This window comes from Halichoerus grypus, chromosome 2 (genome assembly GCF_964656455.1).
Source record: "Halichoerus grypus chromosome 2, mHalGry1.hap1.1, whole genome shotgun sequence".
NCBI lineage: Eukaryota > Metazoa > Chordata > Mammalia > Carnivora > Phocidae > Halichoerus > Halichoerus grypus.
The window spans coordinates 45526791-45554553 of record NC_135713.1 but is presented as its reverse complement, the minus strand read 5'-3'; the positions used below and the strand labels follow the sequence as shown (position 1 = coordinate 45554553).

The 27763-nt window shown below is 38.6% G+C and overlaps 1 protein-coding gene across 3 annotated transcripts; it reads right to left on the bottom strand.

Moving 5' to 3' along the window:
- Positions 1–200: 200 nt before the first annotated feature.
- On the bottom strand, positions 201–27722 carry MRPL22 (mitochondrial ribosomal protein L22). 3 transcript variants are annotated; one of them, XM_036114232.2, is made up of 7 exons: positions 27647–27722; positions 27507–27549; positions 20232–20367; positions 13324–13389; positions 12420–12497; positions 7405–7474; positions 201–497 (listed from the first exon to the last, which is right to left on the bottom strand). In XM_036114232.2, the coding sequence occupies exons 1-7, from the start codon at positions 27708–27710 to the stop codon at positions 286–288; spliced, it is 669 nt and encodes a 222-aa protein (XP_035970125.2). In that variant the 5' UTR covers positions 27711–27722; the 3' UTR covers positions 201–285. The 3 variants fall into 3 exon arrangements, with proteins under 3 accessions (XP_035970125.2, XP_035970126.1, XP_035970127.1); XM_036114233.2 differs by having other exon boundaries at positions 27632–27681; XM_036114234.2 differs by lacking the exon at positions 20232–20367.
- Positions 27723–27763: the final 41 nt, after the last annotated feature.

The following is a 27763-nucleotide window of genomic DNA, read 5'->3' as shown; positions in this document are numbered from 1 at the left end:
CCTGCAGTTGGAAAGTTAACATTCCCTGCCAAAGGTACTCAAATAAACCTTCTGAATTATACTCTGTTTAAAGCTGATTTCCCCTTCCAAGTTGCAAATGCATAAATATACCCAGAGGTTCAAAAGGGATGGGCAAAGCCTTATAAATACTCATATAAAATGAGCAATTATACTTCATATTGCAATAACTCAATGACAAATCATAAAAAGCATTTGTCTTTAATTTCAGTTTGTTTTTAAGAAATAAATGGCAAAATATATACACTGTGGAGTCTGAATCCCCTATCACAGAGTGTGAATAATGGTCCGGTTGCGGAGCTCCTGAATATACTCTTTGGCGTGGGTGACTGCCGTCTTCGGTGCCTCACGTGGAGGTGGGGGGCCTTCCACCAACTTCACAAAATAATGGCAAAAAACCTTCTCCATGATCCCAAAGCGACCTCTGCCATGGTATCGGATGCGTTTCAGGTACTGGCCTCGCCCTGAGGTCGACTCAGCTAAACAGGAAGACAAAGAGAGTTATAGGAAATGACTGCATCCGTAAGACTATAGCTCAAAAAAAAATTTTTTTTAATTAAAATTAAAAATAAAAAGACTATAGCTCGATCACCTGAGCAACTTCTGTCCTTTCCTCAACTAGATTCTAAAACTACATGAGTTCACTGGCTGGTAAGAGCAGATTTGTCTCAAAACAAGTGTCTCTTGAGTACTTATTAAGGACCAGCCTCTCTTCTAGGTGTTGGAGAGAGAAGAGTGAACAAGACTAGCAAGGACCCTGCCTCCATGCAGTGTACATTCTAGAGGAGAGAGACAGAAAATAAACATGATCATTCCAGTTAGTGACAAGTACAATGAATTAAACAGTGACGTGAGAGAGACTGATGGGGTGCTGGGGGCAACATCAGACCGGAGGGTGTCAACAGGCATCTCTGAGGAAGAGACATTCGATCCAAGACCAGAATGAATCATCCATGCAAATATATAGGGGCATGGTATTCCAGGCAGAGGGAAAATCAAGTGCAAAGACCAAAGGTGGGAATGTGCTTGGTTTGTTTTATTTTTTATTTAAATTCAATTCAATTAACATATAGTGTATTATTAGTTTCAGAGGTAGAATTTAGTGATGATTCATCATTTGCATATAACACCCAGTGCTCATTACTTCAAGTGCCTTCCTTAATGCCCATCACCCAGTTCCTCCTTCCCCCCACCTACCTCCCCTCCAGCAACCCTCAGTTTGTTCCCTATAGTTAAGAGTCTTTCATGGCTTGTCTCCCTCTCTGTTTTCGTCTTATTTTATTTTTCCTTCCCTTCCTCTGTGTTCATCTGTTTTGTTTCTTAAATTCCACATATGACTGAAATCATGTATTTGTCTTTCTCTGACTGACTTATTTTGCTTAGCACAATACCCTCTAGTTTCATCCATGTCGTTGCAAATGGTAAGATTTCATTTTTTTGATGGCTGAATAAAATGCCACTGTATATATATATATACCACATTTTCTTTATCCATTTATCCGTTGATGGACATCTCAGCTCTTTCCATACTTTAACTACTGTCGACATTGCTGCTATAAACATTGGGGTGCAGGTGCCCCTTCAAATCCCTATTTCTGTATTCTTCAGATAAATCCCTAGTAGTTCAGTTGCTGGTTCATAGGGTAGTTCTAGCTTTAACTTTTTGAGGAACCTCCATACTGTTTTGCAGAGTGTATGCACCAGTTTGCATTCCCACCAGCAGTGTAAAAGGGTTCCCCTTTCTCCACATCCTCGCCAACATCTGTTGTTTCCTGAGCTGTTAATTTTAGCCATTCTGACTGGCGTGCTGGCTTGTTTTAGGAACAGAAAAAACACCAGCCTGCTGAAACACAGTAAACAAGGCAAAGAGTGGTACAAACAAGGGAAGGAGATCAGTGGTAAAGGCAAGGTTACGGAGAGCCCTAAAGGCTGAGATAAAGAGTTTTTATTTCACTCCAACTGTGGTAAGAAGCCCCTGGAACCAAAGGTTCCCAAATGCTGGTCCTCTGGCTACATCAGACTAACCTACGGAACATATTTTAAATGCAGATGCTGAGAGCCCATCTCTGGAGATTCTAATTTACTGTATTTGGGGTGGGCCTTTGAAATTACATTCTGAACACACACCAATACCCTTACCCCAGTAATTCTCATTTGTAGCCAATTTTAGGAACTCCCACATCACAACTGCTCCCTCATCTCCCCTCCCCAATTCTGCATGTCAACATCTGACCTTGTAAATTTAAAGAATTTTTTCAAATACTAGTTAAGAAGAAATCTGTTCACCAGTTTTCACCCACAGTAAATAAGAGGAGTAACCACCTTCTACTATTTTCTGAATTTAGTCAGTTTCTCCTTTTTTTTTTTTTTTTAAGATTTTATTTGTTTATTTGACAGAGCACAAGCACGGGGAGCAGCAGAGGGAAAGAGAGAAGCAGGCTCCTCGCTAAGCAGGGAGCCCGACCTGGGGCTTGATCCCAGGACACTGGGATCATGACCTAAGCTGAAGGCAGACACTTAACCGACTGAGCCACCCAGGTGTCCCAGTCAGTTACTCCTTGAGTTAATTTAATAAGCCTTTTAATAAGCCAAAACCTACAGAAGACATATCAAATTAATCTACTTCAATACTCACCATTCTTATATTCTTACTGTGACATAACCTTATAAATACAGGGACTATGTCAAAGTACACACTTGACAACCCTCTAACTACAGTCCTCCATGAAATGGGTTTCAGCAGAAACGTCCTAGCTTGGCCAGAGAGAAAGCTAAGGATGAAAGTGATTAAGAAATCACCTAGGGCCTCCGTGAGATAAGGAAAGAGCTACTGTCCTTATACCAACTTCATCACTGGGCGCTAAAGAAATGTGTTTGAGGATTTCCAAAGAGAAAGCCAAATTACACAAATCACTTTAGAATGAAGTACCACTAGTTCCTCTGGATCCACCTGTCAGGAGGAAACCTACAAATAAGCACAATGTCACTAGAAAAGTGTAGAAATCCTCTAAAAGGCATTTTACAAACATGATGGCTGCTTCTATCCAAAATTATGACTCAACTCAACTTGAGCAGCCATTTCCAAATACTTTGAGGAAAAGGAACACTACTCCAGTGAAAATAGTATCTGAACTAGCTAACTATGCAGTACTACATAACCTATCCAAGCACAATGATCAGCCTATCAGGATCTGGGTTAACTACCATTTTACATCTCCCCCAAATATGTAAAAGCAAACATCAATATCTGCTAATTGCCAGTCATGATTTCATCCTAAAGCCATAAAATACCATCTGCCTATCTTGTAGTACATAATGCCACATTTTTTATGTCAGAACAAAAGCATCAATTCTTCTGAAACACCAGGATTCTTTAATACAATGTAATGGGAATATGCAACACAGCCACTGTGAGGTCTGAATGAAATTAGGACTTAGGAGTATAGATTCCAAATTGGTTTCTGGTCTCCCCTCCTCCAGTCTCTTTTACTAATTCTGTATGTTAGGGATTTTAACTGCTTTTATATAGAACCATTTCAATGAAAATGAAACAATAAATAGAAGCCTACTGTCCTGTGGCTCTGTTCTAATTGAAACATGAGTAGGGAGAGATCCAAAACCGTGCCATTCATTCACTCACCAAATATTTCTGAGTTCCTGCAGGGTGCTGGGCTCCATCCTGGGCTCCAGGGCTGCGACAGTGACCCAGATATCAAGGAACCCCTCTGTTTGCCCTATGCCCCACCCCTGGAGGCCCCAAGGCACAATTTCAAAACCATTGCTTTACAGTTAATAGTCTTAAAACACTGCCTTAATAACATAAATCTCTTACCCCAAAACTTTCTGTGGTTCCTCTCCACTATCGTGTGAACCAAATTCCACAGCCTGCCATGCTCAGCCCTCTGGATCTAGGCCCAATCCACCTTTCAGTTTTATTTACTCAAGGTCAACCCTCTGCCTCCTTCAATTATTCTACTCACTGGACCACACAATTACTGCTCATTTCAACCTATGTGCCTTAGCTCACGTGGTTACTCCACTCTGAAAACTTTCTTTCTTCCTGGATGCTCTTTGGATACCCAAACCCCTATCTTCAATAGCTAAATTCTTCTAGAAAATTACCATGACTTTTCTAACCGATACTGACCTCCTCTTGTCTACTACTATTTACCTATATTACACTTTTTGGTCTCAAACCATATGCTATCCTGTATAAGTGTTCATGTGTAATCTGTAAAAGTCACTTCCTCAACCAAACTTATATGTCTTTTGTATTGCCCCTAAAGTTCATGTTCAATAAAGAATAGAAATGATTTTGAAATACAACCTCTGCTAATTAATACCATTTTTTCAATATAGCTATCTGGTAAATTTGCTCAAATTCTAAAATAAGTTTCAAAGTTTTCAACACATTTCTTTAGCACCCAGTGATGAAGTTGCTATAAGGACAGTAGCTCTTTCCTTATCTCACGGAGGCCCTAGGTGAAACTATGTATTAGTACATACAGTACTAATAACGTATATGGTTTGTTCCAACTCAGAAACACAATTTATGTATCCTTCCAAGGGACTACTGTCAAAGAACAAAACTATATGTGCTAAATGTTTTAAACTGCTTTAATAAGATATACCATCACCAAACTGTGTGGGCAGTATGCACGCGGAAGATACTCAAATACTTTCTGAATCAGAGAAAAAACATTAAGACATCTCAAAAATGGGAACAGCCTAAAGATTATGCCCTAGATGATGCTCATCTAAAGATGATGCCCAACAGGTATCAAGAATATTTAAAATATTGTCAATATTTGCTATTTACTAGTATTTAGGTAAATGTAAATCTTGACATTTTAAAATTGGAAACCCTCTTCCCCCTTCATCACTCTTAGCCCAGAAGACTGATTTACAAAGTTAGTCAATCACTTTCCCTAAAGTGAATCACTTTAGATGTCATGAATCACTAAGCAGTGACATTTTATTAGTCCATGTCCACTTGTTAAGGTCTATTCACAGTGCCATTAGTCATCACTGTAAGTTTGAAAAGGAAATGAATTTTCAAAATCTGTGGTCATGCAACACCAGGTATTGGCTTTAGACTGATGACAGTCATTTGAAGGAATTACCATATAATGAGAACATATGCTACGAAAAAAGCACTTGCCTTAAAATGCCTACACTTACTTACGTCAAGAGACTGAGGAGCCATTGCTGGGCTGAAATCGTGGCCAAGAAGTGACTAGTCTTTCAAAACTCTAAAAGACAATTATCTATGGAATGAAATGTCTAGGCCTTTTCCAAGAATACAATGAGAAAAATCAGTTTCCTGTATTTTATAGGTAAGAATCACTGGGATATTAATTAAACAAATAGCTCTCCAGGCCTCCCCCGAGGTTTCAGACCCAGTGGGTCTACAGTGGGTCCTGGGAATCTGTATTTTTTTACTAAGAACCTCAGATGATTCTTATAAGGGAAGTTTGGCAAATCCAGGGACAAAAGGTCTGATATGTCATGGTAAGATACTTCATCTTCCTGAGGGTACTCCTCTCTTTTACCTTCATAAAAGAATTAGGCAGCAAAATACTTAGCAAATGAGTTTTTATAATCATAAGACAAATCCAAATTTATCAGCCCTACTCAAGAGAAGAGATTTTTACACAAAACTGAATGAAAAAAGGGTGCAGGTCAGTAGAGATTTTTCAGCAGAAATGTGCATAAGGAGACCGATGAATTAAAGGCCCATTCACGTAGGATTGGTTAAGTTTATTTTTGCTTAATGGCAACACTGGACTTTGCTCCTTTGTTTGGGAAGATAAGATTAAGCTCCTCACCCTTTCTCACTTTACTAAAATTACTGAAAAGGATTTAAAAACAAATTCTATTTCATTTGTATCTGAATTCCATTACAAAGTTTTGTCTGTCAGCTAAGAAGGCCATATTCCTATGAAAATGAATAAAATTAATTAAATTGGATTTGATATCCAATCATAAAGCAGGAAAGGTCACCAAGAGGTTTTAAGCAAATGGTCTTGCTCTTCATCCATTTCATCTCTTCCAATGATTCTGGGCCCTCCCTGCATTATTTATTCATGCTGCTCTCAGAAGAAAAAGCTTATGAGTGAGTAACTACGATGGCCCTGCATCTTCTGAGATGCCATTTTGATCTCTCTCTGCATCTACGCATGTAGCAGAATATAATCAGTTATACAAGATTCAGCTTTAAAATAAGATATTTCAATTGAAAATCATAACTCATTTGAATTTCAGGAGTAGGTGTGGTTGCCAGCACCAATTCCAGGTGAGCTGAGGTAGGTTTTAACTTAACCAGAATAAATATCTCCAGGAGGGTAGAAGTAATGTGACAAAGTAGAATTTAGATGATTTGTTTTTACTCTAATAGTTAAAAAATCATAAGGCACAACTAATTTCTCCCATAATGATTCGGCCTTTTTTCCTCTATTTGGACAGTAGCAGTACCCCGTATCTTGAATTTAAAATATCTTCAGTTCTTCTTATACATAGGTTTGGCAGATTGAGAAAATTTTACTTTGACATCAACATCTTTGTTAGATTACAAAATTGCTGAGGTCAGGAGTAATTGCTGCTGAAGTGAAAAGGAAAACAGCAACTCTACCCAGCACTCCACTTCACTGTGGTGTTGGGAGGGGGACAAGGGGGCTTTGTAATAAGCACTGATCTCTTTCTAGAAAAAGACCTGTATGAAGGTATGCGACAAAAAAATCCCTCACATTTGTATGGTGCATCATGCTTCCCAAAGCATTTTCACTTACATTAATTTAATTTGATATGGAACAAGCATACAAAACCTGAGATAATGCTTCAGAATGTAATAACAAAGGGAAACAAACACGTTTGGGTCATCTGAGCCTTGGCTTTTACAATTCAACAGATTTTCCATTCTGGTAATTGGAACGTTAAATTATGGGACACCTTTATGGATTAGGCACCTGGCTTGGCCCATTATAAATAAAGATTTTCTAAAGTCCACCTGTGATTCTTTATTTACCTCCTTCAGGCTGACAAAGAATTCATTTTTTAAAAAATCAGTTCTGTTCCTTCTCACTTTTATCATGATTAAAGGACCACTCCATGTACCATAATCTTGTACCCATTATTAAGTAATTATTGGCAATAGGTTTCATGATCTCACTCGCATTACAGAACAGGTAACAAGAAAGCAGTGAGGTTATTACCATTTATAACAGACTAACATTAGCATGCTGAAGGCAGAAGAATAAGCTATTACCAGCAATTTTCATTGGCAAACGCAGTCCTAAGTAGTTAAATATCAAAGACTATTGTTAGATAATGAACTCGGCATCACTATTGGAAGACATTCTCCAATGCTAAGAATATTAAACATCTTACCTATATATAAATTGGATCTGAATTCCACATTGTGGTCTCTCACTGCCATATCTTGTGCTTCTAAGAGAATCTTAAACAAAGAAAAGACAGGCATTGATACGGCTGACCCTGAACTAAAATGGAATTAAATTCCTCATTTCTTGTTGTTATCTCTATAATATGACTGCTAATCAAATGCCTCTGTTTTATAGCCAATTTTAAAAAGAGAATATTAAATGATAACAGTACTAAGGAGAAGGGATACACTGAGCTTTCCTTCCTCAGATAAGAACTGCGAATGCAGGCAACACAGTCCATCCTGCTAAGTGTACGATGGAATGTATGAGTTGGAAAGGAGGAAACAGCAGTACTGCTGGCAGTACCCTTGGTGATAAGCATTATGCCTTTGAGTCAGAGATTGTCAAAAAGTTCAAGAAGCTTAAGAGCTAACCCTTATTGAAAATTCTTAAACTTTGGATCCAAAATAACCATTAAACAACATTAAACAAGTAGAGAAAATCATACTTGAAAATTTTAAGAATTATTAAATTTATACTCTGTAGATATTTTGAATTAAGTTAACCTGCTCCAGAACACATTTTTTAAAAATAACAGAAACCGTGGGGTGCCTGGGTGGCTCAGTCGGTTAGGCACTAACTCTTGATTTCGGCTCAGGTCATAATCTCAGGGTTGTGAGATCGAGCCCTCTGTCAGGCTCCGTGCTCAGCACAGAGTCTGCTTGGGATTCTCTTTCTCGCTTTCTCCCTCTGCCACTCCCCTTGCTCACTCATGTATGCAAGCTCTCTAATAAATAAAATAAATCTTTAAAAAAAAAATCAAAACCTAGATCTTTCACTCATTTAAAGATAAAGAATACAATACAAAACTGAGTACACAGGGAGCCTGGGTGGCTTAGTTGTTAAGCATCTGCCTTCGGCTCAGGTCACGATCCCAGGGTCCTGGGATCGAGCCCCACATCAGGCTCCCTGCTTGGCCAGCAGCCTGCTTCTCCCTCTCCCACTCCCCCTGCTTGTGTTCCCTCTCTCGCTGTCTCTCTGTCAAAAATAAATAAAATCTTTAAAAAAAAAAACAAAAAACTGAGTACACAAAAGATACTTAGTCATTGTATTCTGAACTAAATTAAATATAGGCATTACAGTGGAACCTCTTGAAGTCTGAACCCATCAATCTCAACTGTTGAACTACTAAACTAAAAAATCTCGCTTTTAAGTGAGAACTAACTGAAATGGAGAAAATACTGCTGATATCCCCAGATGTCCTCAACCCAGCATTTTGAAAGAAGAATACCATGTATCCACATTGAGGAAGATAGGACGTGCAGGGACATGGTTTAGGGGAGAAATGGACTGCAGGTGCTGCAGAGGGGAGGGAGCCATCGTCGCAAATAAGGGTGAGAGAGGAGCACACAGGGGAATGCACAAGAACGTTTCCCCATAGCCAGTGGCTTGGAAAACAAGAGGGGCTGAATTTCGTGAGTTCTTACAGACAGTGGGGCTTAAAGCCTGGAGTTTTAATGGTCATCAGGCTTGGCTGGGAAGAGACCCCAGAGGGTACTGTACTACTCCTGCAGAGAAGGCAGGCAAACAACCCAGGGGAAGACATCATGGAAATAGTGATCTGAAGAGCACCTAGGGCACACAGTGGGGAAATTATTCACTCTTCTCAGAGCACTTCCCTGAGAGGCAGCGATCACAGAGACCTCTAGGAACAAAGGAGCTGGGTAGTGGCATTCCTCCCCACCCCCACCCCTCAGCATAAACTCAGAGCCACCTGAGGGAAGCAGCTCAGCACCAACACTGACTGCCTAATTTGCTTCCACCAAACCCCAATCCCCTGTGTTCTGGTGGGACTGCCCCTCTCAGTCAAGGCTGGCTCAGACCCAGTGTGGCAGGCCCCTCCCCCAGAAGACCAGCACAAACCCCTGCCTACACCATGTCTCCTGACCAGAGAGTTTTGCAGGGCCTTAGTTCCAGTGGAGGTGGTGACAGGTCTCATTTCACAAGCAGACCAGAGCACATCTAGTTAAAATTTGCCAAATTCAGGCCAGGGACCAAACACTGCCCACAACAGGCAAGGAGAGCCTCTGCAGATGACCCGAAGGATAGAACAGCCAGAACACAACAGCAGAACACACAAAGCACACACCAAAGACACTCCCTGAAGCACCAGGCCCTGGGCTTCATCTCTTCTTCATAAGGTCATTACTTTCAGAAACAGGAGACATAACTCACTTTCCTAACACACAAAAGAAGCCAGAGACTTAGACAGAATGCCAAGATGGAGGAGTTTATTTCAAATGAAAGAACAAAATAAGGCCATGGCCAGAGATCTAAGTGAAACAGATATAAGTAACATGCCTGACGAAGAATTTAAACCAATGATCATAAGGACACTCATTGCACTTGAGGAAAGAATGGAAGACATCAGCGAGACCCTTAGCATAGAGATAAGAGTTTAAAAAAAAAAGTGAGAGATGAAGAATGCAATAAAGGAGATTGGAAACAGGCTTGATGCAATGAATAGCAGGCTGGAAAAAGCAGAGAAATGAATTAGTGACCTAGAAGACAAAACAATGGAAAATAATGAACCTGAACAAAAGAGAAAAAGAAGAATTATGGAATCCGAGAACCAACTTAGGGAACTCAGTGACTCCAGCAAACATAATAACATTTGTATTATAGGAGTCCCAGAAGAAGAGAGAGAAGAGGGGGAAGAAAATTTACTTCAAGAAACAATAGCAGAAAACCTCCCTAATCTGGGGAAGGAAACAGACATCCAGATCCAGGAGGCACAGAGAACTCCCATCAAAATCAACAAAAGAAGGCCAACACCAACACATATTTAATTAAATTTACAAAATACAGTGATAAAGAAAAAAAATCTCAAAAGCAGAGAGACAAAAGAAGTCCTTAATCTACAAGGGAAAACCCATAAGGCTGGCTGGAGATTTCTCAACAGAAACTTGGCAAGCCAGAAGGGAACTACGTGATCTATTCAATGTGCTGCATAAGAAAAATCTGTAGCCAAGAATACCCTATCCAGCAAGGCTATCATTCAGAATAGGAGAGATAAAGAGTTTCCCAAACAAAAACTAAAGGAGTTCGTGACCACTAAACCAGCCCTGCAAGAAATATCAAAGGGGACTCTGAGTGCAAAGGAGAGATCAGAAGTGACAAAGACAAGAAAGGATCAGAGAAAATCTCCAGAAACATCAACAAAACAAGTAATAAAATGGCAGTAAATATACATCAATAATTACTTTAAAAGAATAAATTATTACTTTGAATGTAAATGGACTAAACACTCCAATCAAAGACATAGAGTGTCAGAATGGATAAAAAAAACAAGACCCATCTATATGCTGCCTACAAGAGACCCATTTTAATCTTAAAAATATCTGCAGTTGAAAGTGAGGAGTTGAGAAACATTTATTATACAAATGAATTCCAAAAGAAAGCCGGAGTAGCAATACTTATATCAGACAAATTGGACTTTGAACAAAGACTGTAAAAACAGACAAAGAAGGGCATTATATAATCATAAAGGGGACAATCCAACAAGAAGATATAACAATTGTAAATATTTATGCACTGAACATGGGAGCACCCAAATACACAAAACAGTTAATAACAAACATAAAGGAACTAATGGATAATAATACAATAGTAGGAGACTTTAATACCCCTCTTACACCAATGGACAGATCATTTAAACAGAAAATCAACGAGGGAACAACAGCTTTGAATGACACACTAGAACAGATAGACTTAACATATATATTCAGAAGATTCCATCTTAAAGCAGCAGAATACACATTCTTTTCAAGTGCAAATGGAACATTCTCCAGAATGTATTATGGTCTAATATATATATGACCTAATATATTAGGTCACAAAACAGGTCTCAACAAATACAAAAAGACTGAAATCATACCATGCACCTTTTCTAAAGACTGTAACACTGTGAAACTAGAAGTCAACCACAAGAAAAAATTTGGAAAGACCACAAACACGTGGAGGTTAAACAACATGCTACTAAACAATGAATGGGTCAATCAGGAAATCAAAGAAGAAATTTAAAAAATACAGGGAAAGAAATGAAAATGAAAATACAACAGTCCAAAACCTTCGGGATGCAGCAAAAGCAGTCCTAAGAGAAAAGTACACAGCAATATAGGCCTACCTCAAGAAGCAGAAAAATCTCAAACAACCTAACCTACACCTAAAGGAGCTAGAAAAAGAACAACATACAATGACTAAAGCCAACAGAAGGAAGGAAATAATAAAGATCAGAGCAGAAATAAATGATATAGAAACTAAAAAAAAAAAAACAATAGATCAAAGAAACCAGGAACTGGTTCTTTGAAAAGATTAATGATTGATAAACCTCAAAAAAAACAAAACAAAACAAAACAAACAAACCAACAAACACCATGTGCCTACAATGAGTCAGCACAAATACCATTAGCACATTTGTACATAGTGATTCAGCTACTTTCATAGCTGGAAGGGTCTTTAGAAATCATTTAATCCAATTCCACCCAGTTGACAAATAAGAAAAATGGAACCAGACAGGTTAAGTGTTTTGCCCATCATCAAAATAGAAACTGTCACAAAAAAGAGTAGACTCTAATAAGTCTCCTGAGTCCCAGCAAGTGCTCTTTCCACCCAATTAGTTAAAATATCATAAGCTCTCAGTTATGGAATTGACAAAAAAAAAAACCCCAAAAAACAATCTTCTAAAAAAATCTATCAAATCCCAAATCACTAAAACAAAGATTTATCACATAGACAGTAAAAAATGAATAAATGTCTGGCACAAATAAAAGCATGTCAGGAAAAAAAATAAACTTAAGGCATACAACATTCCTAAGGTATAAGGACATTAATAAAACTGAGTGCCCTGAATCTGTATTATATGAATTATGCATTTACACCAGGGAATTCAGGATTTAGGCTAAGCTTACTAACACAGCAAGACAGCTATGCACTCCCTCCCCACAAATCTTAGTTTACCTCTTTAATTATTTGGGCTCCCTTTTTGTCACTGAATTCCAGTTGAGCCAAAGCCTGGTCAATGGACATTCCTCGTATCTAGAATTAAAGGGTAACAGACAAGAAAAGATAAACAAATTAGTTTACAAAGTCAACGTTCCCTTTGCAATGAAAACTAAAAGCTTTACATAATACAAACAAGTTCTAAAAATAGTTAACTAGCTATATGTCAATTACATCTCAATTGACATATAATTATATCTCAATTGACATATAGCTAGCTAGTTAATATAACTGGGGGGGGCGGATTTAAAAAAATTAAAAATAGCTAACTAAATGTAGGCAGAGAAGAAGAAAACAAGTTTGAGAAGGGTGCCACTCTCTTTAAGTCAAAATCAAACAAATATTTTAACCATAAAACCTAGATTATAAATGTTTTAGTAATACTGAGAGAGCAGACATAACAGAAATCACAGGGTGGCGAGCACCACACTAGGAGTGAAAGGCATCTTCTTCTCCAGGATAAGTGTATTATATTTATCTGGGGCTTTGTCTTCTCTCATAGATAAATTTCATTCTCCCAGGAAAAATCTTAAAAAGCAAGGGTTTTGAAATAGGTTGAATTAACTTTTAAGATAAATAAGCTTGCTTCCTAGATTCTTTCAGTGTATAGATTCCTGACGTCTTTGTTCTAAATATCTATGTATCCAACATGATTCAGTTTCTCAGAAGAAAAGTAAAAATTAAGCAAAATCACTCATCTCTGAGCAATCATTTGTGGATTACCTGTCAACTGTCTGAACATGTAATTATATTCCTCACTTTTTGGAGAAATCAGGACAAATTTTTTCGATTTTTCAAATCCTGGGGGAAAAGTCACAGCTTCTTTTCCTAAGTATTATACAGTAATGTCATTTTAGCTTACCAATTTTGCCAAATACCACATCTTATCTTTGCTGTATTTTATTTGCCTTCGACAATGGTAGATTTCCTTACAAATAGGGGGGAAAAAAACGTTAGCAAATTTATCAAAATAACAATAACATACACTGTCAATAAAACTTTAACTTTTTATGCCTAATGAAAATGCTGCCACAAGAAGTAAAAATGCTACGTTGTATTTTCCAAAGTCTCACTATATTAAAAAGATCATTAAGGCACTGATACAAACTACAAAATGGCTACTTTGTGCCAAAATTTGCAACATTTCTATCCAGAGGAATAGTAAAAGATCTAAATGAAAACATTTAGCTGGATAAAAGAACAAAAGAAAAGGTACAAGAAAAAAGTTTCCTCTCAGTGGGGAAAATAAGAGAATATGGTGAAAGAGACAAAATAACTGGTTTCACAGGACATTCTAGGTGTTTGGTCAAGAGCACAGGTCCTAGATCAGACTGCCTGGGTCTGAATTCTAATTCTACCATCTACTAGCTACAGAACCCAAGCTCTTTAACCTCTCTGCCTAAGTTTCCTCTTTTTTGAAATGAAGATAATAGTACCAACCACATAAAAATATAGTAAGAATTAAAGAAAATAATCTATGTAAAGAAAGCATTTTGCAGTGCCTAGCACCTGGTAAGATCCTAGTAAATATCAGTTTTTATTATCTTCTATTTAGAGTAGTAAGTATATCCCATCTAATTTTTTTAATCAATCATCGATTATACAATTTACAGTTGACAAAGTACATTCCAAGCCCATTATTTCATTTGATCTAACTCTATGAGTTGGGAGAGAAAACACTTTATGATCCTTTTACAGGGGCGCCTGGGTGGCTCAGTTGGTTAAGCATCAGACTCTTGGTTTCAGCTCAGGTCATGATCTCAGGGTTGTGGGATAGAGCCCCGTGTTGTGCTCCACGCTCAGTGCAGAGTCAGATTCTCTCTCTTCCTGCCCCTCCCTGCCCCAGTCACTTCCTGCCCCTCCCCGCCCCTGCCCCTCCCACGCCCCAGTCTCTCTCTCTCAAATAAATAAATACATCTTTAAAAAAAATCCTTTCATTGAACATTTATCAAAAACTAATGATGTACTATATGTTGGCTAATTTAATTTAAATTTAAAAAAAATAATAATAATCCTTTCACAAAGTAAAAACCAGAAAAAAAAAAATCAGAAAAATCAAATGACTTACCTAGACCACAAAGTTTGTGAGAGACAAAGCTGGAAGTCAAAGTGCCATACAGGAAGTATATGAAGTGTCTAACACAATGTCTGGCAAGTGTAACTTTAAAGTTCCCCTATGAGTATAAAACCCACATTCCTTCCACTACTACACCTATATTGGCCCTTCAAAACAATCAGAAAACATTTGGGGCACCTGGGTGGCTCAGTCATTAAATGTCTGCCTTCAGCCCAGGTCATGATCCCGGAGTCCTGGGATCGAGCCCCGCATCGGGCTTCCTGCTCTGTGGGAAGCCTGCTTCTCCCTCTCCCACTCCCTCTGCTTGTGTTCCCTCTCTCGCTGTGTCTCTTTCTGTCAAATAAATAAAATCTTAAAAAAAAAAAAATTAGAAAACATTTGTCAACGCAAATAATAGCAAGGAGACCTCAGAACTTTCTAACATTCTGACTCCTGCTGGAAATTTTCAAATGCCTTAGAAACAGCAGAGTTTTCTCAAGTGGCCATCTTTTAATATGTAGCAGATTTCATTTCAGTTGCAACAGAAGCTGACAGGCTGAAAACTATAGCAATAGCCTAATTACGTTTTCAGCAATAAAGTGTCCAGGGGAGCACTGGAGGGGAAAGAACTGTCGTGACTGAAAATATTATCTGCAAAAATTAATACACTCAATAAAATCTTTTATATAGAAACCCTTCAATTCTTGGTTTCCCATGGTGGGCTATTTCCAAACCTGAACCATATATGATTATCTTCAAATTTTGTAAAAAAGATACTGTACTCCTGGCAGGAGCATGGGGAAAAAAGGAATCAAGTATTTACCAAAAAAAGAAGAAAGTTATTCAATCATGCTCTTTTAAAACGAAAAAGCTCAACATTTCCTTTAGGCAGGTGCAATGTCTAAAAGCATTTTCTAAAGATAAACCAGACAAACCTATCATAGCAAATAGATAAAGTGGCAAAGTTGGAGGACAGGAGGTCCAGTTAAATGTCACTATTAACCAAGCTATACAGTAAATCAGATAAAGTTAAGTTAGGATATAATGTGCAAAGTAGCAATATCAAATGAAGTAAAAGTAAGTCTAAATTATGAAATGTCTAAACCAGTAACTTTTAAAGAAACTAATTTATTTTAAAATGCATATAATAACTCAAATGATTAAAAAAAAAAAGTGTCACCTAATGACACTCAGTGTCATTAGTCAGTTAAGCATCCGACTCTTGATTTCGGCTCAGGTCATGATCTCCGGATCTTAAGATTGAGCACCACATGGGGCTCTGCGCTGGGCATGGAGCCTGCTTGAGATTTTCTCTCCCTCTCTCCCTACCCCTTCCTCCCCTACCCTCCCCACCCGCACACTCTCTCTCTCTCAAAAAAACAGTGTCACCTAATAAGAGTCCAAACTAGGGCCTTATGGGATCCACATAATGACTTATAAGTATGACTTATTATCAGTATGTCATTCCATAAATTAAAAACATGCCTCCTATTGAAAGGGTTGTTCACAATTCACAGTGCTTACCAGAGCACATACCCTCCCCAGTGTCCATCACCAGTCACCCCATCCCTCCCACCCCACCCCCCACTCCAGCAACCCTCAGTTTGTTTCCTGAGATTAAGAATTTCTCATATCAGTGAGGTCATATGATACATGTCTTTCTCTGTTTGACTTATTTCACTCAGCATTAATACCCTCCAGTTCCATCCATGTCGTTGCAAATGGCAAGATCTCATTCCTTTTGATGGCTGCATAATATTCCGTTGTATATATATACCACATCTTCTTTATCCATTCATCTGTTGATGGACATCTTGGCTCTTTCCACAGTTTGGCTACTGTGGACATTGCTGCTATAAACATCAGGGTGAACGTACCCTTTCGGGTCCCTACATTTGTATCTTTGGGGTAAATACCCAGTAGTGCAATTGCTGGATCGTATGGTAGCTCTATTTTCAACTTTTTGAGGAACCTCCATACTGTTTTCCAGAGTGGCTGCACTGTGAATTGTGCAAGACTGTTGAATCTCAGATCTGTACCTTTGAAACAAATAATGCAATATATGTTAAGAAAGAAAAGAAGAAGAAGAAGAATGTAGCAGGAGGGGAAGAATGAAGGGGGGGAAATCGGAGGGGGAGAAGAACCATGAGAGACAATGGACTCTGAAAAACAAACTGAGGGTTCTAGAGGGGAGGGGGTTGGGAGGATGGGTTAGCCTGGTGATGGGTATTGAGGAGGGCACGTTCTGCATGGAGCACTGGGTGTTGTGCACAAACAATGAATCATGGAACACTATATCTAAAACTAATGATGTAATGTATGGGGATTAACATAACAATAAAAAAATTAAAAAAAAAAAAGAAAGGGTTGTTCAGTTTTGATATAGTCTCACTATATTTTTAGTTTATTTAACATAGCTTTCTTCATAGATATTGCAAAAGTAAACCCAAGCCCAAATTAACAAGGGCTGACTATTACGAAGAAAGCCATTTAATTTCTCTCTGGCTTATTTTCTTCACCATGATGAAGCCACAGGTAAGATAAAGTCTACACGGGAATCTATATTGTTTGGAAATTGGTGCTAGCTAAATTAGGAAAATAGTCTTAAAGATAATAGGAGTGGCCTAAAACATGCCCAAATTGGTGACATTCATTTTAACTTACCGCTATAGGATTTACTCACTACTGATCCACTATCATTTTTTTAAAGATTTTATTTATTTGAGAGAGAAAGAGAGAAAGAACATAAGCAGGGAGAAGCAGGCCCCCCAACGAACAGGGAGCCTGATGCAGGGCTCAATCCCAGGACTCTGGGATCAAGACCTGAGCCAAAGGCAGATGCTTACCCGACTAAGCCACCCAGGCACCCCTGATTCACTATTATTTAACTGCATATTTCAATGCTGAAGATCAGAATGAGTTAGAATGGTAAATATTATCTGACCTCTTTTTATTTTTTTTCTAAGATTTTATTTATTCATTAGAGAGAGAGGAAGAGAGAGAGAGCACAAATCAGGAGGGGCAGAGGGAAAGAATTTTTTTTTTTAAGATTTATTTATTTATTTGACAGAGAGAGAGAGAGACAAAAGAGAGAGGGAACACAAGCAGGGGGAGTGGGAGAGAGAGAAGCAGGCTTCCCGCTGAGCTGGGAGCCCAATGTGGGGCTCGATCCCAGGACCCTGGGATCATGACCTAAGCCGAAGGCAGATGCTTAACAACTGAGCCACCCAGGTGCCCCGAGGGAGAGAATCTTAAGCAGACTCCCCTCTGAGCGCAGAGCCCACCACCAGGCTCAATCTCACCACCCTGAGATCCCGACCGGAGCCAAAAACAAGAGTTGGATGTTTGAGCCACCCAGCAACCTCTGTCTGACCCCCTTTTAAATTAGGGATAAAACTAATTTTTAAGATGTTTGCAGTTAGCAGACTGGCAAGTACAAGGTCACACTGTACATAATGGCAGCATAAGAACTATGTGGCTAGGTGTGCACACTATTCCATTATTAAGCTATGTATTTAATGAAGGGCATTAATATTTCAATCATAACAGGTATAAATGATGCACCAATGTCAATTTACCAAGTACTAGTTAAAGTCAGAAAACATTAAAGTATTTTCTAAAAGTCATAATTTGTTCTCAAAAGGATTACTCACTCAAACAAAATCTGTAATCTACTGTTAACTACCTGAATTTTGCTGCTTGGGATATATCCTGAAGTGCATTTAGTTTAATATACAAAAAGACTAGTACTATAAAATATAAAATTTTGCTTTTAGATTCTGGACCTGACAAATGTTATGATTTCTTTCTCAATTAATATCTAAGTTCAAAGAACTCAAGTAAGAAGAAAGCTCATTAATAATAGGAAATATTTTATTTATGATATTTGTACAAATATGCAATTTTTCCTGAATTTTGGTTCATTATAAAATGGAGTCAATACTTAATAGCACAGATTCTGTCACAAATCTAACTATTAAGTTCTGATGGCAAAATAAAATATGAAAGAAAGTTATTTGTTTAAACTATTAGCATCTCTTTTCCCCCTTATTCCCCAATGAGGTGGGAGCTCTTTAAATCAATAAATTAACTCCCCTAAATAGAAAAAAAAAGAAAACATAAAACTGTACTAACTCAGACCAATACTTACCAACTGAATCCTAACGAAAGGCAAGCTGTCAAATTCATATAAAAACTAAGCAAATGACATTACTGAGATGATATACATTATCCAGTAGCCTTAAATCCCAAAGACCTTTAAAAGATGTTTTCTGAACTGAATGATTTATAATTAACACCACTGAATATATTAATAGTTATTAATTAATTAATAATTAATTCTAAGCACCACAATTTATTTTCTTAAGGATCCAAATGTTTCCATCTTGTTTATGCTATCATTACTTGTTTAAGCTTTTTAACAGATACCTATGTATTCCACAGCAAATTCACATTAAGCTGGAAATTAGTCTTGTATCTCAGACTAGAGCACTCACAAGCAGTTTGGAGAGGGTAAAAGAATTCCAAGCAGCTAAGGGGCACCTGGGTGGCTCAGTTGGTTAAGCGGCTGCCTTCGGCTCAGGTCATGATCTCAGGGTCCTGGGATCGAGCCCTACATCGGGCTCCCTGCTCAGCGGAGAGCCTGCTTCTCCCTTTCCCTCTGCCTGACACTCTGCCTACTTGTGCTCTCTATCTCTCTGTCAAATAAATAAATAAATAAATCTCTTTAAAAAGCCAGTAGGCCCAAAGGAGTAATTAAAAAAAAAAAAAAAAGAAAAAAAGAATTCCAAGCAGCTGAGATAAAACTCGGTATCTCTGAAAGGAATCCAATGATTAAATTCAAACCTTAGTTTAAAGGTTTGTGAATTACAAACAAACAAACAAAAATCACAAATAAGTGTGTCTATGTTCAAATTTAAGATGTTGGAAAACCAAACATGATTTTTTTTTTAAAGATTTTATTTATTTATTTGAGATAGAGAGCAAGAGTAGGGGGCAGAGGGAGCTGCAGACTCCCCGCTGAGCAGGAAACATGATGCAGGGCTCAATCCCAGTGTCCTGGGATCAAGCCCCATGTCGGGCTCCTTGCTCAGCGGGGAGCCTGCTTCTCTCTCTCCCCCTCCCCCTGCTTGTGTTCCCTCTCTCGCTGTCTCTCTCTCTTACTCTGTCAAAAAAAAAAAAAAAACCCACAAATAAAAAAAAAAAAAAAGCTGTCAGTGTGTCTCAAGCTATTAGCTTAGTTTTAGAGTTAAGGTCCCCAAACAGAAGGTTAAGTCAAGGCAAACAAATATGTAAAACAAAGACAATCTTTTAAAACTAACAAGAAGATAAATCTAGAACATCCTCTGTAACAGTCTAATGATCACACAAATTGTGGAATACTTTTTCCCTTTCTTCACATGGAACAATAAATCAATGCTAGCCACATAAGAGTAACAGCTCTTTATCAAAATTAAGAGATAATTTCTTTTTTTAAAAAAAGATTTTATTTATTTTAGAGAGAGGGCATGCGCTCAAGGGGAAGAAGCAGAGGTGAAGGGGTAGAGGAGGAGGGAGAAAGAATCTGAAGCAGACTCTGCACCGAGCTCAGAGCCCAATGCAGGACTCAATCCCACAACCACGAGATCATGACCTGAGCCGAAACCAAGAGCTGGACTCTCAACCAACTGAGCCACCCAGGTGCCCCAAGAGATTATTTCTACCCACAAACTTACTGCTGGTCTCCGAGGTTCTCCAGGCAATTGTGGAGGATAAACAATTTTATTCTTCTTTTCCCATCTTCGAGAAATGTCCAGAGACCCACTTGTGTGGATATGTGATTGGGGTAAAATATTATGAGATGAAAGAAGCCTGTAAAACAAAAGACACTTAGAATCTTTTCCAGAGCTTACGAATCTCCTGAATCACATCAGCTCCATTTTGATCAAAACTCTTTAAGGATCACAAGTGGAAACAGTCTAGATGTTAATTAACAGAGAACAATTTTACGTAAAATACCATAGAGAGCTAGTTCACTGAAAGCTAGGAGTAAAACGTTGATAACCAGCGTTAAGTCAAATAATAAACAGATATTACCTCAAGATCTCTTGCTCTGACTGACCAAAAAGTACTGACTCTTTAATATAAGCCAGCTCAGTCCTAAAACAGAGTTAAAGAAGATACAATGGATCCCTGACCTAACTTGTGGAATTCCTCAATTTTGTGGAGTAGGCAGGACAAATCACAATATTTTGTAATCCTTAAGAAATTAAAAGATAAAGCTGGCATTACATGCCTCCTGAGGAAAGAAATCACTACCCACCATCCATGAAGTAGTCTTTCTGCAAAAAACAAACCTGAATTAATGGAGCTTCTAGATTCAATACAGGAAATAGAGAGACAGGAGAACACATTAAACAATATGAGGGGGATGCACTCAGCAAAATCCAAGCTGTACAAATTCTACAAGACAAACAGGCCACTTTCTTCAACAAATAAATTACAAGGGGAAAAAGAAAGAGCTGAATAAAGAACCAACTGATTAAGAGACTTCAAAGAAATATCAATTAATTTCAATGTGTTGATTAAAATTTTAAAAGTACAACAGTTATTTAACCATTGCAAATTTGAACATTAACTGGATATTTGATACTTTTTAGTGAGATATATAGTGAAATATTTATGAATTAAATAATATGGTGTCTGGGATTTGTTTCAAAATATGATGGGAGAGAGTAGGGACCATAGATAAAATAAGATTGGCCATGAGTTGAAGCTGGGTGATAAGTTCATGAGGGTTCATCATATTATCTACTTTTGTACGTCTGGGTATATCCAAATAACACACAAACTTGGTGTTTCCCTGCTGTGCAAAATATAGAGTCTAAATTCCTAGGAAGACACAGAAGGCCTTTTATAATCTAACCCCAACAGCCACCTTGGCTCATTCACCTTATGGCCTGGCCACACAAACATTCCTTGTTCTCTGAACAAACCACATACTTTCGTATCTTTATACTTTTGATTATATTGTTTTTTCCTCAATCATCATCTCCTGAATGAAATGCTTATCCTGTTTTAAGCTCCAGCTCAATTGTCACCTCAATGCAAGGCATCACCTGATCCCTTCTCCCAGACAACCATTCTTCCCACTATCTTCGTATTCTGTTCTTACCAGCCATGCAGCAGCGAGTTGGAACTATGGTACTCTAAGGTGGCTGTATAAGAATGAGTTCCTGTAGTAAATGTGCACTTGAGCATTGTGAAGGCAAGTATACCATCCTCTGTAATCTAGCACTAAGGACAGTATCTGGCACATGGAGGGGCGCTTGGGTGGCTCAGTCGGTTAAGTGTCTGCCTTCGGCTCGGGTCATGATCCCAGGGTCCTGGGATCGAGCCCCACATCGGGCTCCCTGCTCAGCAGGAAGCCTGCTTCTCCCTCTCCCACCCCCCCTGCTTGTGTTCCCTCTCTCGCTGTGTCTCTCTGTCAAATAAATAAATAAAATCTTAAAAAAAAAAAAAATCTGGCACATGGATACTGAGTATTTAACCCAGACTTAAATATTCAAAGTTGTTGTAAATTGGCAGATTTTCACACAGTTTATGCAACTGGATAATACACTTAGCAAGGCCTTTGTTTTTAGTTTTTAAACCATTCAGACTAAAGAATTTTTTTTTTAAGATTTATTTATTTAAGAGGGAGAATGCAAGCAAGCGTGAGCAGGGGGAGGGGCAGAGGGGGAGAGAGAGAATCCTGAAGCAAACACCCCACTGAGCGGGCAGCAGTGCCACCCAGGCTCCCCCAGGCTAAAGAATTTTAAAAATCTATTCTCCTACTGGCTCATTTCTCCTACTCTATCTCAAGTTCACCATTTTACATCCTGATATTAAGATCAGTACCATCAAAATACTTGACAAAAACTTTGCCATCCACATTTAGGTTCCACTATTTTAACTGAAAAGCACAAGACTAGGATACATGATGTTAGAGGGCAGAATTTCCTAAAAAAAACCAACAACTATAAGCCATGGGATGAGAGCAGAGACTGTGGAGTCAAGTAAACCTGAGTCTAAATCTTAACTCTAATATGAGGTCAATGACCTTGAGGAAGTCACATAACTTTCCAGAGCTCAGTTTTCTCACTGGTTAATGGAATAAAAACCATAATTACCTCATAGGCTTCTTAAGGAACTCAAATAAGATACTTTAAGTAAAATACTTAACCTGACACTTAAAAGGGCTCAATAAAATTGATGTTATTACTTCTAGAATGAAAAGAATAATACCCACTTTATTCTGTCAGTGGTGGGTAAATAATTAATGTACCACACCCTAGAGTTCCTAGCACATGATAAACACTGATGGCTAGTACTAATTTTAAATCAGGCCCTCTGAACAGTTCATCTCTCCTGTTCTCCAAAAAACTGAACACTATGAACTGTAAACTTTATATTACACAATTTCAAAACTTCTTTTCATGTTTCTAATCGTGATCGTTTGCTTCTATGCTGCTGTAATTCAGGGGTACACTAAGTTTATCAATTCTCTGGGCCTCCAGTTTTTTATGAAAAGAGGAATTGAGTACATTATCTGAAGGGGCTCTCTGAACCTTAATTCTATCTTGAATCTCATTGTTGACACAGGATTATAGAAACACAAATCCCTTGGCGTCTATTTAATTCTTCTTCAATGAAACCACTGTTACACCAACCAGTCTGAAAGAATGCTTGAGGGTGAGGCCTGTGCCTTCTGTATCCATCATACCTAGCACAGTGTCTTTTTTTTTTTTTTTGAAAGATTTTATTCATTTATTTGACAGAGAGAGGCACAGTGAGAGACAGAACACAAGCAGGGGGAGCGGGAGAGGGAGAAGCAGGCATCCCGCTGAGCAGGGAGCCGATGCGGGGTTAGATCCCAGGACCCTGGGATCATGACCTGAGCCGAAGGCAGACGCTTAACGACTGAGCCACCCAGGCATCCTAGCACAGTGTCTTATACTCAAATCAATACACATTCAATGAATTAAATATGGTGCTTAATAAATTAATTATGAATAAATAATGACAAAGATGTCTGAATACCTACAATACTTTCAGGGCTCAAATGGCTCATAAAATGAATTATCAAGCAAATACTAAACAACTGTAATCAAATTAAATTAAAATATTCTAAACAGAGCACTTAATTCAGGAGTGTATTAAATCAAAAGTTCTTATACGCCCTCTCTTGGTCAACTGTTGGAATAACACCAAATTAAAGCAGAAAATTAAGCAATCATAAAGTAAATTGAAAATCTTTAATTCAAAACTTAACTACATAATTTGAAACTTACAACTTTTGAGACCTTTTTATGTAAGAAATACCGTGAAGACTCACTAGAGAAAAGGAAGTCAAGAAAAGGAAATTAGGGGCGCCTGGGTGGCTCAGTCGTTAAGCGTCTGCCTTCGGCTCAGGTCATGATCCCAGGGTCCTGGGATCTAACCCCGCATCGGGCTCCCTGCTCCGCGGGAAGCCTGTTTCTCCCTCTCCCACTCCCCCTGCTTGTGCTCCCTCTCTCGCTGTGTCTCTCTCTGTCAAATAAATAAATAAAATCTTAAAAAAAAAAAAAAGAAAGAAAAGGAAATTAGTGGAATTAACAAATGAGAACCTGAGTTACTGCTGGAATCCATTTCCTTCTGTAAAATTTTTTTCCAACAAATATTAAAATTTAAGTCTGCCTAGCACTCTAGTTCACTGTTAGCATTCTAAAGAATCAAAACTAGTTAAAACCTTTAAAAAAAAATGAAAGGCATCCAGGATCAACTTTTATCATTTTGAAAGTCAAGTATCATTACTGATATTTATTATATCCTTTCATTTATTGGGAAGCTCAAGTCCTTTTAGCTTCACTAGACCTCTGTACAGTGGATGAAGGAAGGTAGGCCTGAACCAACTCTCCAAAGTGCTTGCACACATAACAGATATACAGGTGCCCACATTATGGTGAGACTGCCAGAGCCCAAACGGAAAGTAGGTGGTATACTGAAACTAGCATACGAACTTCATTACTCCTGTTACTCTCGTGTCTTCCATCTACCGCTACTTAAGGATTCAGTTTAAGTATCACTTTTCAAATTCTTCCCACAGTCATTAGACATTGAAAAGTAGCAGATACCAAGTAAATTTTAGGATTAAGAGTTCAGATAAACAGTACGTGAGTTTCTAAAGTCACAATTTAAGGGGCGCCCAGGTGGCTCAGTCGCTTAAGCGTCTGCTTTCGGCTCAGGTCATGATCCCAGGGTCCTGGGATCCAGTCCCACATCAGGCATCCTGCTCAGCGGGGAGTCTGCTTCTCCCTCTGCCTGCCACTACCCCCAGCTCGTACTTGCATGCTCTCTCTCTGTCTCAAATAAATTAAATCTTTAAAAAAAAAAGTCACAATTTGAGAAATAATACTTCCTACTTATTGCTCAAAGTTCATTTTGCGCTTTAGTACAAGGTATACCCAAATCCCAAGTGAAGATAATACTGGCCTCTAGCTCAACATGAGAATATCATGTTGTTATATGCATCAAGGTAAAAAATTCTTTGTTCCCAATTTACTTCTGTTACATTAAGTTAATCCCACACTTGAGACTGAATAAAAGAACACCCTCCATCTTGCCTCAATTAGAATCTAAAATAAAGGACTGAAGTGATATGTATATTGTCATAACTCAATATTTATTTCATTTTGTGAAAGTCAAGGACAATCAAACAAGGAAACAAGAGTTTAGCAAAGAAACAAACAAACAAAAAAACAAAATTCCAGCAACCTTGGACCATGATAAACTCAGAAGTTTCTCAACATCTGCAATATTGACATTTTGGGCCAGATCATTCTTTGTTGTGGGTACTGTCCTGTGTCTTGTAGGATGTTTAGTAGAATTCCTCACCTCTAGCCACTAAATGTCAGTAGCACCCCCTGCCTGAGTTGTGACAACCAAAAATGTCTCCAAACATTGCCAAATGTCTCAGGAGGCTGGAGGTAGTGGATGGGGGCAAAACTGCCCCTAGTTGAAAGTCACTATTAGCTAAAGTGACAGAAAAAAAAGGGGTGGGGGGGGCAAGAGCTTTTGCAGACTAAGGAGCATGACTTCTCTGTTCCAAAAGGTTCTTGTTATCAATGTCATACACATGTGGATAGTTAATAAGCCAGATTTTCGGGGAGCCTGGGTGGCTCAGTCAGTGAAGTGTGCGACTCTTGATTTCAGCTCAGGTCATGATCTCAGGGTCCTGGGATAGAGCCCCACCTCGGGCTCCGTGCTCCATGGGCAGTCTGCTTGGGATTCACTCTCCCTCTCCCTCTGCCTCTGCCCCTCCCACCCCTCTCTAAAATAAATAAATAAATCTAAAAAAAAAAAAAGAAAGAAAGTCCAGAATAGGGATTCATAAAATTATTTAACTTTAGGACTAAAAAGAGCCTTAGGGATTATCCAGCAAAATCCTGTATTACATAGATGAAAAGACTGAAGACAAACTGCTTAAGTTGCTTGCTCAGAGCTTCCAAGTATAAGTCAGTGCAGGACAATTTAAGTCAACAAACATTAACAAAATATTCACTTTGTGCAAGACCCTAACTTGGAACTATAAAGAGAAATAAGAACTGTCCCTACCTATCCAGGGTATATAAGCTAATAAACAGCACAGACACATAACATGAAGCCACTGTTTGAGACACACATGCTAAAAGGAGAGATTAATTTCTTTCCTTTTCAGTGAGATCTGAGAAACCTAAATAAGAAACATTTGAACAGGGTTTAAATAATTAGAACTCATAGAGAGGAAGTGAAGGAACAGTATGAAAGCCAAGAAGCAAATAAATGACAGCATATTCAGATGAAGTAAGTAAATTAGCATAGCTAGGATGGAATAGTAAGAGATAATCTAAAAAAAAGCAAAGTATAGACAAATCCTAAGGGGCAGTGCCTCCTATTTTCTTCTTTAGCCCACCTCTTCAGTCCCTTGACCGAAGAACTGGAAACAGAGCTAAATATAATGGGAACTCAGTAATAATTTATAATGATAAAAACAGTAATGGCAGCTAGAATCTAGGGTGGGATTGTTATATGCCATGCACTATACTAAACACTTCATATGCATTACCTCATTTAATCCTCATAAAAATACTATGACATAGGTACTAATATTACTGCCCTAGCATACGTAAGTACTAAAACTTAGAAAAGATAAATAACTTTTCCAAAATCATACAGTTTAAAAAGGGGATTCACACCCAACTCGTCCGCCTCCGAAGCCTATAAACTAAACCAAAATAAATTCCAACAAATGTGCAGATCAGACAATTTACACTCAGATTATCAATCTCCAAATATCAACAGCTGTACTGCAGAAGAGGGGAAGAGGGACAAGGAGAAGGTGGCAGAGAAAGGCTCCTTGACAGTCCTGACTTAATTGCATTCCCTAACCTTAAAAAAACGCATTTGTCCTGAGGTCTAAGAATGCTCTGGAGAATACAGTATAAAGCTTTAGAACTTCCAATGATTAGGGAGCCTTAGGAAAGTTATTTTACTTTGGGGAGCTTCAATTTCCTTGTCTGAAAAATGGGTATAGCAATACCTACACTATGCAAGTTGTTATGAGAATGAGATAACGCATATAAAGCGTTTAACACAATGCTAGACACGTTGTAAAGCGCGGTTATCTACAATACAGTCCCTGCTCAGATAACCAAGTAACCAGAGAGGTAACTAGAAAAGTCGGACGCTCCCAACACGGTTGGGAGAGTGTAACCATGTTCAGAGATTATTTAGAAAAGAGATTTACAATGACCCCTAACAGGTTATCCTGATTCCCTCAGAGCTATGTAATACGGCGGCGGAAAGATAGAGTGACCAAGCAGAGACTGGCTGTCTCGTTCGCTTCCACAGCCCCAGAGCCCAAATGCTCAGGGTGGCAGACAGGCCCTCAGTAATTGACAAACCGGGAAGGAGGCCTTGAGCCCTCTGCAACTCCGAGGCGAAAGACTTACCCTAAGGCCAGCTTCCCCCTCAGATTCTGCATCTTTAATGCACCTGAAACATTAACACAAGCGGTCAATTCGGACTCCCACCTCCACTCCCTTCTACCGCGCCTAAACCACTAAGAAATCCCTACCCTACTCATTCGTACCCATACGTTCCAGTATTGCCGCCGCCATCTTTCTCCCTCCCTCTACGGAAGCCTCCGAGTTCATGCACTGTCTGGACAAAGCGCATGCGCAATTCTCAGGTGTCTCTCTCCGCCCCC

Coding starts and splice junctions, on each gene's coding strand:
- MRPL22 (XM_036114232.2), bottom strand. CDS start 27,710: ATGAACTCGGAGGCTTCCGTAGAGGGAGGGAGAAAGATGGCGGCGGCA. Junction 12,498..13,323: donor TGTGGTATTTGGCAAAATTG/GTAAGCTAAAAT, acceptor CTTTAATTCTAG/ATACGAGGAATGTCCATTGA. Junction 7,475..12,419: donor GAGCCCAAATAATTAAAGAG/GTAAACTAAGAT, acceptor TCTTTGTTTAAG/ATTCTCTTAGAAGCACAAGA.